Source organism: Triticum urartu, chromosome 4A (genome assembly GCF_056163025.1).
Source record: "Triticum urartu cultivar PI428250 chromosome 4A, HENAU_Tu73, whole genome shotgun sequence".
Taxonomy (NCBI): Eukaryota; Viridiplantae; Streptophyta; class Magnoliopsida; order Poales; family Poaceae; genus Triticum; species Triticum urartu.
The window spans coordinates 82,134,554-82,149,566 of NC_141876.1; the positions used below are offsets into that span (position 1 = coordinate 82,134,554).

A 15,013-nucleotide genomic window follows, 5' to 3' on the forward strand; every position below is an offset into this window, starting at 1 on the left:
GTTTGTGCAAACATGATCAGAAGCTTCACAAAAAGGGCAGTCAACTCTGTTGAGCCGGCGGTACCTCAGTATTTACGCTGGTCGGAGCAACCTATTTTGTGGAGTAGAGAGGATCACCCGCCCCGGGTTGATAATCCAGGTCATTTGGCCTTGGTGGTAGCCCCTCAAGTTGGGGGATACAAGTTCACTAAAGTGCTCATGGATGGGGGAAGTAGTATCAATATTTTGTATTATGATACATTCCGCCGTATGGGGTTGACAGATAAGGATCTTAAACCATCGAATACGGTATTTCATGGTGTGGTGCCTGGTAAGTCTGCATATCCTGTTGGTAAGATAGCTTTGGAGGTAGCTTTTGGAGATGACTACGATTCAAGGTCAGAAACATTGACATTTGAGGTGGTGAAGATCAAAAGTCCGTAACACGCCTTGTTTGGGCGGCCGGTTTATGCTAAGTTTATGGCAAGGCCATGTTATGTTTACCTACAGCTTAAAATGCCAGGTCATAAGGGGACTATCACAGTACATGGAAGTAGAAAGATTGCTTTGGAGTGTGAAGAAGGCGATGCGGCTTATGCTGAGTCGGTTTGTGCCACGGAGGAGTTAAAATTCTATAAGGAGCAGGTTGATCCGGCAGACATGACCTCCTTAAAAAAGCCAACTACGGAACATGATCCAGCATTGAAGTTCAAATCATCTACAGACACTAAGATGGTTGACTTTGTCCCTGGTGATTCATCCAAACAGTTCAGCATCAGCGCTAACCTGGATCCCAAATAGGAAAGCGCGCTCATCGAGTTCATCCGTGAGAATCGGGACATCTTTGTGAAGGAAATATGCCCTAGAGGCAATAATAAAGTTATTATTTATTTCCTTATATCATGATAAATGTTTATTATTCATGCTAGAATTGTATTAACCGGAAACATAATACATGTGTGAATACATAGACAAACATAGTGTCACTGGTATGCCTCTACTTGACTAGCTTGTTGATCGAAGATGGTTAAGTTTCCTAACCATAGACATGAGTTGTCATTTGATTAACGAGATCACATCATTAGGAGAATGATGTGATTGACTTGACCCATTTCGTTAGCTTAGCACTTGATCGTTTAGTTTGTTGCTATTGCTTTCTTCATGACTTATACATGTTCCTATGACTATGAGATTACGCAACTCCTGTTTACCGGAGGAACACTTTGTGTGCTACCAAACGTCACAACGTAACTGGGTGATTATAAAGGTGCTCTATAGGTGTCTCTGAAGGTACTTGTTGGGTTGGCGTATTTCGAGATTAGGATTTGTCACTCCGATTGTCGGAGAGGTATCTCTGGGCCCTCTCGGTAATACACATCACATAAGCCTTGCAAGCATTGCAACTAATAAGTTAGCTGCGGGATGATGTATTACAGAACGAGTAAAGAGACTTGCCGGTAACGAGATTGAACTAGGTATTGAGATACCGACGATCAAATCTCGGGCAAGTAACATACCGATGACAAAGGGAACAACGTATGTTGTTATGCGGTCTGACCGATAAAAGATCTTCGTAGAATATGTAGGAGCCAATATGAGCATCCAGGTTCCGCTATTGGTTATTGACCGGAGACGTGTCTCGATCATGTCTACATTGTTCTTGAACCCGTAGGGTCCGCACGCTTAACGTTATGATGACAGTTTCATTATGAGTTTATATATTTTGATGTACCGAAGGTTGTTCGGAGTCTCGGATATGATCACAGACATGACGAGGAGTCTCTAAATGGTGGATACATAAAGGTCGATATATTGGATGGCTATATTCGGACACCGAAAGTGTTTCGGATGATTTCGGAGAAAAGCGGAGTGCCGGAAGGGTTACCGGAACCCCCCGGGGAAGTATTGGGCCTTAGTGGGCCTGAGGGGAGAGAGAGGGCAGCAGCCCAGGAGGTGGCGCGCCCCCTCCCATGGGGAGTCCAAATTGGACTAGGGGAGGGGGGCGCGGCCCCTCTTTCCCTCTCCCTCTCCCTCTCTTTCCTTCCCCCTTCTCTCTTCCTAGTTGGACTAGGAAAGGGGAGTCCTACTCCTACTAGGAGGAGGACTCCCCCCTCCTTGGCGCGCCCCAAGGGCCGGCCGACCTCTCCCCCTTGCTCCTTTATATACAGGGGCAGGGGGGCACCTCTAGACACACAAGTTGATCTTCGTGATCGTTCTCTTAGCCGTGTGCGGTGCCCCCCTCCACCATAATCCTCGATAATATTATAGCGGTGCTTAGGCGAAGCCCTGCGACGGTAGAACATCAAGATCGTCACCACGCCGTCGTGCTGACGGAACTCTTCCCCGACACTTTGCTGGATCGGAGTCCAGGGATCGTCATCGAGCTGAACGTGTGCTAGAACTCGGAGGTGCCGTAGTTTCGGTGCTTGATCGGTCGGGCCATGAAGACGTACGACTACATCAACCGCGTTGTGCTAACGCTTCCGCTTCCGGTCTACGAGGGTACGTAGACAACACTCTCCCCTCTCATTGCTATGCATCACCATGATCTTGCGTGTGCGTAGGAAATTTTTTGAAATTACTACGTTCCCCAACAGTGGCATCCGAGCCTAGGTTTTATGCGTTGATGTTGTGCACGAGTAGAACACAAGTGAGTTGTGGGCGATATAAGTCATACTGCTTACCAGCATGTCATACTTTGGTTCGGCGGTATTGTTGGATGAAGCGGCTCGGACCGACATTACGCGTACGCTTACGCGAGACTGGTTCTACCGACGTGCTTTGCACACAGGTGGCTGGCGGGTGTCAGTTTCTCCAACTTTAGTTGAACCAAGTGTGGCTACTCCCGGTCCTTGCAAAGGTTAAAACAGCACCAACTTGACAAATTATCGTTGTGGTTTTGATGCGTAGGTAAGAACAGTTCTTGCTAAGCCCGTAGCAGCCACGTAAAACTTGCAACAACAAAGTAGAGGACGTCTAACTTGTTTTTGCAAGGCATGTTGTGATGTGATATGGTCAAGACATGATGCTAAATTTTATTGTATGAGATGATCATGTTTTGTAACCGAGTTATCGGCAACTGGCAGGAGCCATATGGTTGTCGCTTTATTGTATGCAATGCAATTGCGCTGTAATGCTTTACTTTATCACTAAGCGGTAGCGATAGTCGTGGAAGCATAAGATTGGCGAGACGACAACGATGCTACGATGGTGATCAAGGTGTTGCGCCGGTGACTATGGTGATCATGACGGTGCTTCGAAGATGGAGATCACAAGCACAAGATGATGATGGCCATATCATATCACTTATATTGATTGCATGTGATGTTTTATCTTTTATGCATCTTATCTTGCTTTGATTGACGGTAGCATTATAAGATGATCCCTCACTAAATTATCAAAGTATAAGTGTTCTCCCTGAGTATGCACCGTTGCGAAATTCTTCGTGCTGAGACACCACGTGATGATCGGGTGTGATAGGCTCTACGTTCAAATACAACGGGTGCAAAACAGTTGCACACGCGGAATACTCAAGTTTAACTTGACGAGCCTAGCATATAACAGATATGGCCTTGGAACACGGAGACCGAAAGGTCGAGGTGAATCATATAGTAGATATGATCAACATATTGATGTTCACCATTGATACTACTCCATCTCACATGATGATCGGACATGGTTTAGTTGATTTGGATCACGTGATCACTTAGAGGATTAGAGGGATATCTTTCTAAGTGGGAGCTCTTAAGTAATATGATTAATTGAACTTAAATTTATCATGAACTTAGTACCTGATAGTATCTTGCTTGTCTATGTTTGATTGTAGATAGATGGCTCGTGCTGTTATTCCGTTGAATTTTAATGCGTTCCTTGAGAAAGCAAAGTTGAAAGATGATGGTAGCAATTACACGGACTTGGTCCGTAACTTGAGGATTATCCTCATTGCTGCACAGAAGAATTACGTCCTGGAAGCACCGCTAAGTGCCAAGCCTGCTGCAGGAGCAACACCAGATGTTATGAACGTCTGGCAGAGCAAAGCTGATGACTACTCGATAGTTCAGTGTGCCATGCTTTACGGCTTAGAACCGGGTCTTCAACGACGTTTTGAACGTCATGGGGCATATGAGATGTTCCAGGAGTTGAAGTTAATATTTCAAGCCAATGTCCGGATTGAGAGATATGAAGTCTCCAATAAGTTCTATAGCTGCAAGATGGAGGAGAATAGTTCTGTCAGTGAACATATACTCAAAATGCATGGGTATCATAATCACTTGATTCAACTGGGGGTTAATCTTCCTGTTGATAGTGTCATTGACAGAGTTCTTCAATCACTGCCACCAAGCTACAAAAGCTTCATGATGAACTATAATATGCAAGGGATGAATAAGACTATTCCTAAGCTCTTCGCAATGCTAAAAACCGCGGAGGTAGAAATCAAGAAGGAGCATCAAGTGTTGATGGTCAATAAGACCACCAGTTTCAAGAAAAAGGGCAAAGGGAAGAAGAAAGGGAACTTCAAGAAGAACAGCAAACAAGTTGCTGCTCAAGAGAAGAAACCCAAGTCTGGACCTAAGCCTGAGACTGAGTGCTTCTACTGCAAGCAGACTGGTCACTGGAAGCGGAACTGCCCCAAGTATTTGACGGATAAGAAGGATGGCAAAGTGAACAAAGGTATATGTGATATACATGTTATTGATGTGTACCTTACTAATGCTCGCAGTAGCACCTGGGTATTTGATACTGGTTCTGTTGCTAACATTTGCAACTCGAAACAGGGGCTACGGATCAAGCGAAGATTGGCTAAGGACGAGGTGACGATGCGCGTGGGAAATGGTTCCAAAGTCGATGTGATCGCAGTCGGCACGCTACCTCTACATCTACCTTCGGGATTAGTATTAGACCTAAATAATTGTAATTTGGTGCCAGCGTTGAGCATGAACATTATATCTGGATCTTGTTTGATGCGAGACGGTTATTCATTTAAATCAGAGAATAATGGTTGTTCTATTTATATGAGTAATATCTTTTATGGTCATGCACCCTTGAAGAGTGGTCTATTTTTGATGAATCTCGGTAGTAGTGATACACATATTCATAATGTTGAAATCAAAAGATGCAGAGTTGATAATGATAGTGCAACTTATTTGTGGCACTGTCATTTAGGTCATATCGGTGTAAAGCGCATGAAGAAACTCCATACTGATGGACTTTTGGAACCACTTGATTATGAATCACTTGGTACTTGCGAACCATGCCTCATGGGTAAGATGACTAAAACGCCGTTCTCCGGTACTATGGAGAGAGCAACGGATTTGTTGGAAATCATACATACAGATGTATGTGGTCCAATGAATGTTGAGGCTCGTGGCGGATATCGTTATTTTCTCACCTTCACAGATGATTTAAGCAGATATGGGTATATCTACTTAATGAAACATAAGTCTGAAACATTTGAAAAGTTTAAAGAATTTTAGAGTGAAGTTGAAAATCATCGTAACAAGAAAATAAAGTTTCTACGATCTGATCGTGGAGGAGAATATTTGAGTTACGAGTTTGGTCTACATTTGAAACAATGCAGAATAGTTTCGCAACTCACGCCACCCGGAACACCACACCGTAATGGTGTGTCCGAATGTCGTAATCGTACTTTATTAGATATGGTGCGATCTATGATGTCTCTTACTGATTTACCGTTATCGTTTTGGGGTTATGCTTTAGAGACGGCTGCATTCACGTTAAATAGGACACCATCGAAATCCGTTGAGATGACGCCTTATGAACTGTGGTTTGGCAAGAAACCAAAGTTGTCATTTCTGAAAGTTTGGGGTTGCGATGCTTATGTGAAAAAGCTTCAACCTGATAAGCTCGAACCCAAATTGGAGAAATGTGTCTTCATAGGATACCCAAAGGAGACTGTTGGGTACACCTTCTATCACAGATCCGAAGGCAAGACTTTTGTTGCTAAATTCGGAGTTTTTCTAGAGAAGGAGTTTCTCTCGAAAGAAGTGAGTGGGAGAAAAGTAGAACTTGATGAGGTAACTATACCTGCTCCCTTATTGGAAAGTAGCACATCACAGAAACCGGTTTCTGTGACACCTACACCAATTAGTGAGGAAGCTAATGATAATGATCATGAAACTTCAGATCAAGTTACTACCGAACCTCGTAAATCAACCAGAGTAAGATCCGCACCAGAGTGGTACGGTAATCCTGTTCTAGAAGTCATGCTACTAGATCATGATGAACCTACGAACTATGAAGAAGCGATGGTGAGCCCAGATTCCACAAAATGGCTAGAAGCCATGAAATCTGAGATGGGATCCATGTATGAGAACAAAGTGTGGACTTTGGTTGACTTGCCCGTTGATCGGCAAGCAATTGATAATAAATGGATCTTCAAGAAGAAGACTGATGCTGACGGTAATGTTACTGTCTATAAAGCTCGACTTGTTGCAAAAGGTTTTCGACAAGTTCAAGGGATTGACTACGATGAGACCTTCTCACCCGTAGCGATGCTTAAGTCTGTCAGAATCATGTTAGCAATTACCGCATTTTATGATTATGAAATTTGGCAAATGGATGTCAAAACTGCATTCCTGAATGGATTTCTGGAAGAAGATTTGTATATGATGCAACCAGAAGGTTTTGTCGATCCAAAGGGAGCTAACAAAGTGTGCAAGCTCCAGCGATCCATTTATGGACTGGTGCAAGCCTCTCGGAGTTGGAATAAACGCTTTGATAGTGTGATCAAAGCATTTGGTTTTGTACAGGCTTTTGGAGAAGCCTGTATTTCTGATATTATATGTGGATGACATATTATTGATTGGAAATAATATAGAATTTCTGGATAGCATAAAGGGATACTTGAATAAGAGTTTTTGAATGAAAGACCTCGGTGAAGCTGCTTACATATTGGGCATTAAGATCTATAGAGATAGATCAAGACGCTTAATTGGACTTTCACAAAGCACATACCTTGACAAGGTTTTGAAGAAGTTCAAAATGGATCAAGCAAAGAAAGGGTTCTTGCCTGTGTTACAAGGTGTGAAGTTGAGTAAGACTCAATGTCCGACCATTGTAGAAGATAGAGAGAAAATGAAAGATGTTCCCTATGCTTCAGCCATAGGCTCTATCATGTATGCAATGCTGTGTACCAGACCTGATGTGTGCCTTGCTATAAGTCTAGCAGGGAGGTACCAAAGTAATCCAGGAGTGGATCACTGGACAGCGGTCAAGAACATCCTGAAATACCTGAAAAGGACTAAGGATATGTTTCTCGTATATGGAGGTGACAAAGAGCTCATCATAAATGGTTATGTTGATGCAAGCTTTGACACTGATCCAGACGATTCTAAATCACAAACCGGATACATATTTTTACTAAACGGAGGAGCTGTCAGTTGGTGCAGTTCAAAACAAAGCGTCGTGGCGGGATCTACATGTGAAGCAGAGTACATAGCTGCTTCAGAAGCAGCAAATGAAGGAGTCTGGATGAAGGAGTTCATATCCGATCTAGGTGTCATACCTAGTGCATCGGGTCCAATGAAAATCTTTTGTGACAATACTGGTGCAATTGCCTTGGCAAAGGAATCTAGATTTCACAAGAGAACCAAGCACATCAAGAGACGCTTCAATTCCATTCGGGATTTAGTCCAAGTGGGAGACATAGAAATTTGCAAGATACATACGGATCTGAATGTTGCAGACCCGCTGACTAAGCCTCTTCCACGAGTAAAACATGATCAACACCAAGGCTCCATGGGTGTTAGAATCATTACTGTGTAATCTAGATTATTGACTCTAGTGCAAGTGGGAGACTGAAGGAAATATGCCCTAGAGGCAATAATAAAGTTATTATTTATTTCCTTATATCATGATAAATGTTTATTATTCATGCTAGAATTGTATTAACCGGAAACATAATACATGTGTGAATACATAGACAAACATAGTGTCACTAGTATGCCTCTACTTGACTAGCTCGTTGATCGAAGATGGTTAAGTTTCCTAACCATAGACATGAGTTGTCATTTGATTAACGGGATCACATCATTAGGATAATGATGTGATTGACTTGACCCATTTCGTTAGCTTAGCACTTGATCGTTTAGTTTGTTGCTATTGCTTTCTTCATGACTTATACATGTTCCTATGACTATGAGATTATGCAACTCCCATTTACCGAAGGAACACTTTGTGTGCTACCAAACGTCACAACGTAACTGGGTGATTATAAAGGTGCTCTACAGGTGTCTCCGAAGGTACTTGTTGGGTTGGCGTATTTCGAGATTAGGATTTGTCACTCCGATTGTCGGAGAGGTATCTCTGGGACCTCTCGGTAATACACATCACATAAGCCTTGCAAGCATTGCAACTAATAAGTTAGCTGCGGGATGATGTATTACGGAACGAGTAAAGAGACTTGCCGGTAACGAGATTGAACTAGGTATTGAGATACCGACGATCAAATCTCGGGCAAGTAACATACCGATGACAAAGGGAACAATGTATGTTGTTATGCGATCTGACCGATAAAAGATCTTCGTAGAATATGTAGGAGCCAATATGAGCATCCAGGTTCCGCTATTGGTTATTGACTGGAGACGTGTCTCGGTCATATCTACATTGTTCTCGAACCCGTAGGGTCCGCACGCTTAACACTACGATGACAGTTTCATTATGAGTTTATATATTTTGATGTACCGAAGGTTGTTCGGAGTCCCGGATATGATCACGGACATGACGAGGAGTCTCGAAATGGTCGAGACATAAAGATCGATATATTGGATGGCTATATTCGGACACCGGAAGTGTTTCGGGTGATTTCGGAGAAAACCGGAGTGCCGGAAGGGTTACCGGAACCCCCCGGGGAAGTATTGGGCCTTAGTGGGCCTGAGGGGAGAGAGAGGGCAGCAGCCCAGGAGGTGGCGCGCCCCCTCCCATGGGGAGTCCGAATTGGACTAGGGGAGGGGGCGCGGCCCCTCTTTCCCTCTCCCTCTCCCTCTCTTTCCTTCCCCCTCTCTCTTCCTAGTTGCACTAGGAAAGGGGAGTCCTACTCCTACTAGGAGGAGGACTCCCCCCTCCTTGGCGCGCCCCAAGGGCCGACCGACCTCTCCCCCTTGCTCCTTTATATACAGGGGCAGGGAGGCACCTCTAGACACACAAGTTGATCTTCGTGATCGTTCTCTTAGCCGTGTGCGGTGCCCCCCTCCACCATAATCCTCGATAATATTGTAGCGGTGCTTAGGCGAAGCCCTGCAACGGTAGAACATCAAGATCGTCACCACGCCGTCGTGTTGACGGAACTCTTCCTCGACACTTTGCTGGATCGGAGTCCGGGGATCGTCATCGAGCTGAACGTGTGCTAGAACTCGGAGGTGCCGTAGTTTCGGTGCTTGATCGGTCGGGCCGTGAAGACGTACGACTACATCAACCGTGTTGTGCTAATGCTTCCGCTTCCCGTCTACGAGGGTACGTAGACAACACTCTCCCCTCTCGTTGCTATGCATCACCATGATCTTGCGTGTGCGTAGGAATTTTTTTGAAATTACTACGTTCCCCAACACTTTGCATGGAAACCTTCTGACATGCCAGGTGTACCGAGAGAACTCGCTGAGCACACACTCAACATTGATCCTAAATTCAAACCGGTCCGACAGTTCCTCCGCCGTTTCAACGAGGAAAGATGCAAGGCTATAGGTGAAGAAGTAGCCCGTTTGTTGGCTGCTGGGTTTATTGTTGAAGTTTTTCATCCAGAATGGTTAGCCAATCCGGTGTTGGTTCTTAAGAAAAACGGCACTTGGCGCATGTGTGTGGACTACACAGATTTAAACAAGGCTTGCCCTGCAGACCCCTTTGCTCTCCCTCGCATTGATCAGATAGTTGATGCTACGGTGGGTTGTGACCGTTTGTGTTTTTTGGATGCTTACTCTGGTTATCGTCAGATCAAAATGGCAGTTAAGGACCAGGATAAGACAACCTTTATAACTCCCTTTGGAGCCTTCTGCTATGTTTCCATGCCCTTTGGACTCAAGAGTGCCCAGGCAACTTACCAACGATGTGTTCAGAATTGCCTTCATAAGCAAATTGGGCGCAATGTTCATGCGTATGTGGATGATATTGTGGTCAAATCCAGAAAGGAGGGGACATTGATAGATGATCTACGGGAAACCTTTGACAATCTCCGGGTTTACAAGATGATGCTCAATCCGGAGAAGTGTGTTTTCGGTGTCCTGGCAGGCAAGCTCTTAGGCTTTCTGGTTTCAAACAGAGGCATTGAGGCTAATACGGAAAAGATTGCAGCAATTACGTCCTTGGCTAAACCGGCGTGTATTAATGATGTGCAACGTCTGGCCGGCCGGATTATAGCCTTGAGCCGGTTTATCAGCTGCCTTGGAGAGAAGGCCATCCCCTTATATCAGATGCTCAAGAAAACAGATAACTTTTTCTGGAGTGAGGTAGCTGATAAGGCGTTTGAAGATCTGAAGAGGCAGCTAGTGGAACCGCCTGTGCCGGCAGCACCGATCGATAAAGAGCCATTATTATTATATGTGGCTGCTAATGCCCGGGCTGTCAGCGTAGCCATTGTGGTAGAGCGCAAGGAGCCTGGCAAAGAGTATCCGGTTCAACGACCGGTTTATTATATCAGTGAGGTGCTCATTGAGTCAAAGCAGAGGTATCCACATTGGCAGAAACTGGTGTATGGGGGTGTTTATGGCAAGCCGGAAGCTCAAACACTATTTTCAGGGCCATCCTATCACAGTGGTCAGTTCAGCTCCTTTGGGCGACATCATTCAAAACAAAGAGGCAACTGGCCGGATTGCCAAGTGGGCCATTGAGCTTGGACCTCACGGGCTCAAATATATACCCCGCACGGTGATCAAGTCCCAGGCACTCGTAGATTTCATCAACGATTGGACGGAGTTACAGGCACCTGAGGAGAAACCAGATAATACATATTGGACTATTCATTTTGATGGGTCCAGACAGTTAGAGGGTTCGGGGGCTGGATTCGTATTAACTTCCCCATGAGGTGACAAGTTTTGTTATGTCCTCCGTTTAATGTTCCCTTGTACTAACAATGCAGCTGAATATGAGGCTTTACTCCACGGTCTTCGGATGGCTAAAGAGATGAATTTGAGCCGGGTTAAGTGTTTCGGCGATTCAGATCTAGTGGCTCAGCAAGTGTCTGGCACTTGGGATTCTAAGGACCCACTCATGGCTGCGTATCGGTGAGAGGTGGATGCAGTGGCTGGTCACTTTAAAGGTTATCAGGTGGACCATATAGACCGGCGGAAGAATGAAGCGGTGGATGCTTTAAGTCGTCTTGGTTCCCAACGTAAACCGGTTCCGCCCAATGTCTTTCTTGATGTGTTGCACAATCCGTCAGTCAAAATACCAACCGAAGAAGATTTGGCTATTCCTGATCCGAAGGCTCAGTTGGTGGCAGCTCTGCATGCCATACCGGATTGGACGATCCCATATCTGGATTACAAGAACCGGGGCGAGTTACCAGCTGAGGAAACTTTGGCTCGACAGATAATCCGGCGGTCCAAGTCCATGACCATACTCAACGGGGAGTTACATCGTTACAGTGTTTCAGGAGCAATTCAGCGATGCGTTTCTCCTCAAGAAGGTTGTGAGATTTTGCGAGAAATTCATGAAGGGGATTGCGGTCACCACGCCGGTTCAAAGTCGTTGGTTGCCAAAGCTTTTCGCCACGGGCTTTACTAGTTGACGACGCATGCTGATGCGGAGGATTTAGTCAAAAGATGTGATGGATGTCAAAAGTTTGCCCGCCGTGCACACGTTCCGGCTCAAGAGTTGCGGATGATTCCAATTACGTGGCCGTTTGCAACTTGGGGGCTGGATATGGTTGGACCCTTCAAGCGCTCCAAGGACAAGAAGACCCATCTGTTAGTAGCAGTTGATAAATTCACTAAATGGGTAGAGGCAGAGCCAGTCAGCAAGTGTGATGCAGCCACGGCGGTTCAATTCATCAAAAAGGTGATATTCGGTTTGGCTTCCCACATAGCATTATAACAGATAATGGTACTAACTTATCAAAAGGAGAGATGGAAGAATTCTGTCAACGTGAGCACATCCGGCTTGATCTAGCATCAGTGGCTCACCCCCAATCTAATGGTCAAGCGGAAAGGGCAAATCAAGAAATTCTACGGGGTACCAAACCAAGGCTTATGGTTCCCTTAAAGCGGACGCCGGGTTGTTGGGTCAAGGAGCTACCTTCTGTGTTATGGAGCATCAACACCACACCCAATAGGTCTACGGGTTACACGCCTTTCTTCATGGTTTATGGAGCGGAGGCGGTTCTTCCTAGTGACATCCATCATGATTCGCCCCGTGTGGCAGCTTATGTTGAAGCTGATAATGAGAAGGCACATTAGGATTCTCTGCACCTGTTGGATGAAGAGCAGGATCTTGCAGCAGCACGTTCGGCGATTTATCAACAAGATCTTCGACGTTATCATAGCCACCGGGTTAAGACTAGAACCTTTCAAGAAGGTGATTTGGTGCTCCGACTCATCCAGGATCAGACTGATATGCACAAGTTATCCCCCCTTGGGAAGGACCCTTTGTGGTCAGCAAAAATCTGCACAATGGATCCTACTACCTCATTGATGTTCGAGAGCATGAAGACTCATGTCAATCGGAGGAGGAGACAAAGCGGCCATGGAACATAGCTCTCCTTCGGCCTTACTATACTTGAAGCCATAGGCTCTTCACCTGTACATATTTATGACAGTGTATATACCATATAATAAACCGAAGCCTCCGTTATAAGCGGGGTATCTGTTCTTTCTTATATCATATGTGTGCTTTTACAAGTTAACGGTCAAAGCGAAGTCTTTATTAAACCGGCTTTAGCAGCTGCATAAAGATAAAGAAAATCACTAGGGGCTTGGTCATGTTTGAACCACAACTACACCTCTTGATAGGCATTTCAGCCACACAAGGAAAAATTTGTGGAGCCAAAGAGAGTATTGTACACAGTACAAACTCAAACATAGGCACATGCTGAGCATCGCTCACAAAGTTACTTGGGGGCTCTTTTTTGCAAAACAACAAAGAGTTTGAAAGGACCCTCATAATTGGCTATCAAGCCACGGCTTGGAAGCCTGGTGTATTCACCTAAAAACCCGGGTTAACCTGCCTTCATCAAGTAAGCCACTCCTATCCAGGTAATCCTGGCATGACCCATCGAACGTTTGACAAGTCAATCTTTTACAGACCCTGAACTTGTCACAGTTAAAATGATGATTGGTTAATTGGAGGCCCATCTTAAAAGGCTTTGTTAAATGGTTTAACTCAGAGGCCTGGCAGCCCATGAAAAGCCTCGATTTGGAGCCTGGCAGCTCGTAAAAAGCCTCGCATATTTTCCTATTTGAATTTTGTTTGTTGACAATCATAAGTATTTTTTGATAAACCGGCGTCCTTGACCCGACTTGCTTTCCAACCACCAGTTGTTGGCACATGATCAATTATAAACCGATGGTCATTGACCCGGTCTGGTTTGACTAAATCACCAGTGTTATAAAGAAAATCCGGTAGTTATACCGGTCCAGTTTAATAGATAGACCAGCATTATGAAGATGAAATTATCAAACGTATCGGGTTGGTGTTAAACACCTTTGCTGTATACACGTTTGGTCAATCAATGAGGTATGTTCTGTACATTATTTTTTGTACAAACACTTGATTATTCAGCTAAAGTACTATATACTTCTTGGATATTATGACATGTTTAGCAGTAAACCGCTAGACACTTTTAAGTTTTTTTGGACCCAGGAAGGCAAGTCATCATAGGCTATGCATAAAATATATCCTGAAGGGCGGCACAGATTGTCACAAAGCGTTATGAAACATGCTCGATGGCATGGCAGATAAACAAAGTTTCAGCTATCCTATTACATGAAGCTTCAAAGAGGTTCAAACAGTGCCATTGTTTTTCACAGTAGCCATATAAACCGGCGACCGGATCAGGACTCTTCATCACGACGGTTTGACAGTTGCGGATCAGTTGGTGTCGGCACTTCTTCATCCCTCCCCAGCCGCTGGAAATCAGCCGTTGGCCAATCGATTCCGGTTAAAGCTTGGAACACTGCTTCCTCATGGATAAGATTAGAAGGGTTAATATCAGGGGCATAAGTGTGCTTACAAATCGGAGGCACAAGTTCTTCGACTTCATGGATATTGGCCGACTGTCTTTTCCCTTCTGCATCATAAAATGGTTGAAAATGGGACAAATTGGTGTCCTCAGCCAATTTGCTGGCCGCTAGCCGCATCTGTTTGGTCAGCCGCCGAAGATCATCATTGTCAAAGTTTGAACCATCTTCTTTAACGCCTGGATATCCTTTAATGATATCCTCCACTTCAAGGTCTGGAATCCCGGCCTTGGCTCGAATAAGGGCGGTTAATGCTCCTGCTCTCGCAGCGGCTCTTTTCAAATCGACAATACGCGCCGGTAATATGCCCAACTTCTCAAGGGTCTCCTTAATCAACGTTGGTGCTGGTTTGTTATAAGCTGATGTACTAATGGCTCGCTGAGATCCAGAGTATAGCTGCTCAACCAATGTATATGCCGCTTTGAGCTTCATCCGCATATCTGCACCAAGATGAGTGATCCGAGTTCCTGCCAAAGATTTTATCAACATTTTGGTCAGTTTTAAGATTCATTGACTGGTGCAACGTACATAAGCATACACTTACCAAAGATAGCAGAGGTCATAGCGTTGATTTGGCACTTCAAACCGGCTAGTTCTTCAACCACCGGTTTCAGGGCTTCCTCGGCATGTACAGCTCTTTTGGTCAAACCGGCTTTTTCGGTTTCCCATTCAGCATGATCTTGGTTGAAGGATTCTTTCAATTTTTCCATTCCGGCCAGGGCCTGCGTCAGCTCCTCTTTGGCTTTTGCAGCTTCGGCTTGTTGAGACTTCACATTTTCTTGCAAGTCAGAGTTTTGGGCATCTTTGCTTCTCAGTTCAGCCTGCAACATTGAAGGTATATTCAACAAAAC

General features: G+C 44.8%; 1 protein-coding gene across 1 annotated transcript in view; it reads right to left on the reverse strand.

Moving 5' to 3' along the window:
* Window positions 1-13,581: 13,581 nt before the first annotated feature.
* The window catches only part of LOC147974887 (uncharacterized), a 52,536-nt gene continuing 51,104 nt past the window's right edge, over window positions 13,582-15,013 (reverse strand). Inside the window, exons 4-6 of the mRNA XM_087520189.1 lie at window positions 14,707-14,983; window positions 14,456-14,629; window positions 13,582-13,631 (exon numbers count right to left, since the gene is read on the reverse strand). Coding sequence (XP_087376315.1) covers window positions 13,582-13,631; window positions 14,456-14,629; window positions 14,707-14,983 — 501 coding nt within the window. The remainder of the gene's footprint in view (window positions 13,632-14,455; window positions 14,630-14,706; window positions 14,984-15,013) is intronic.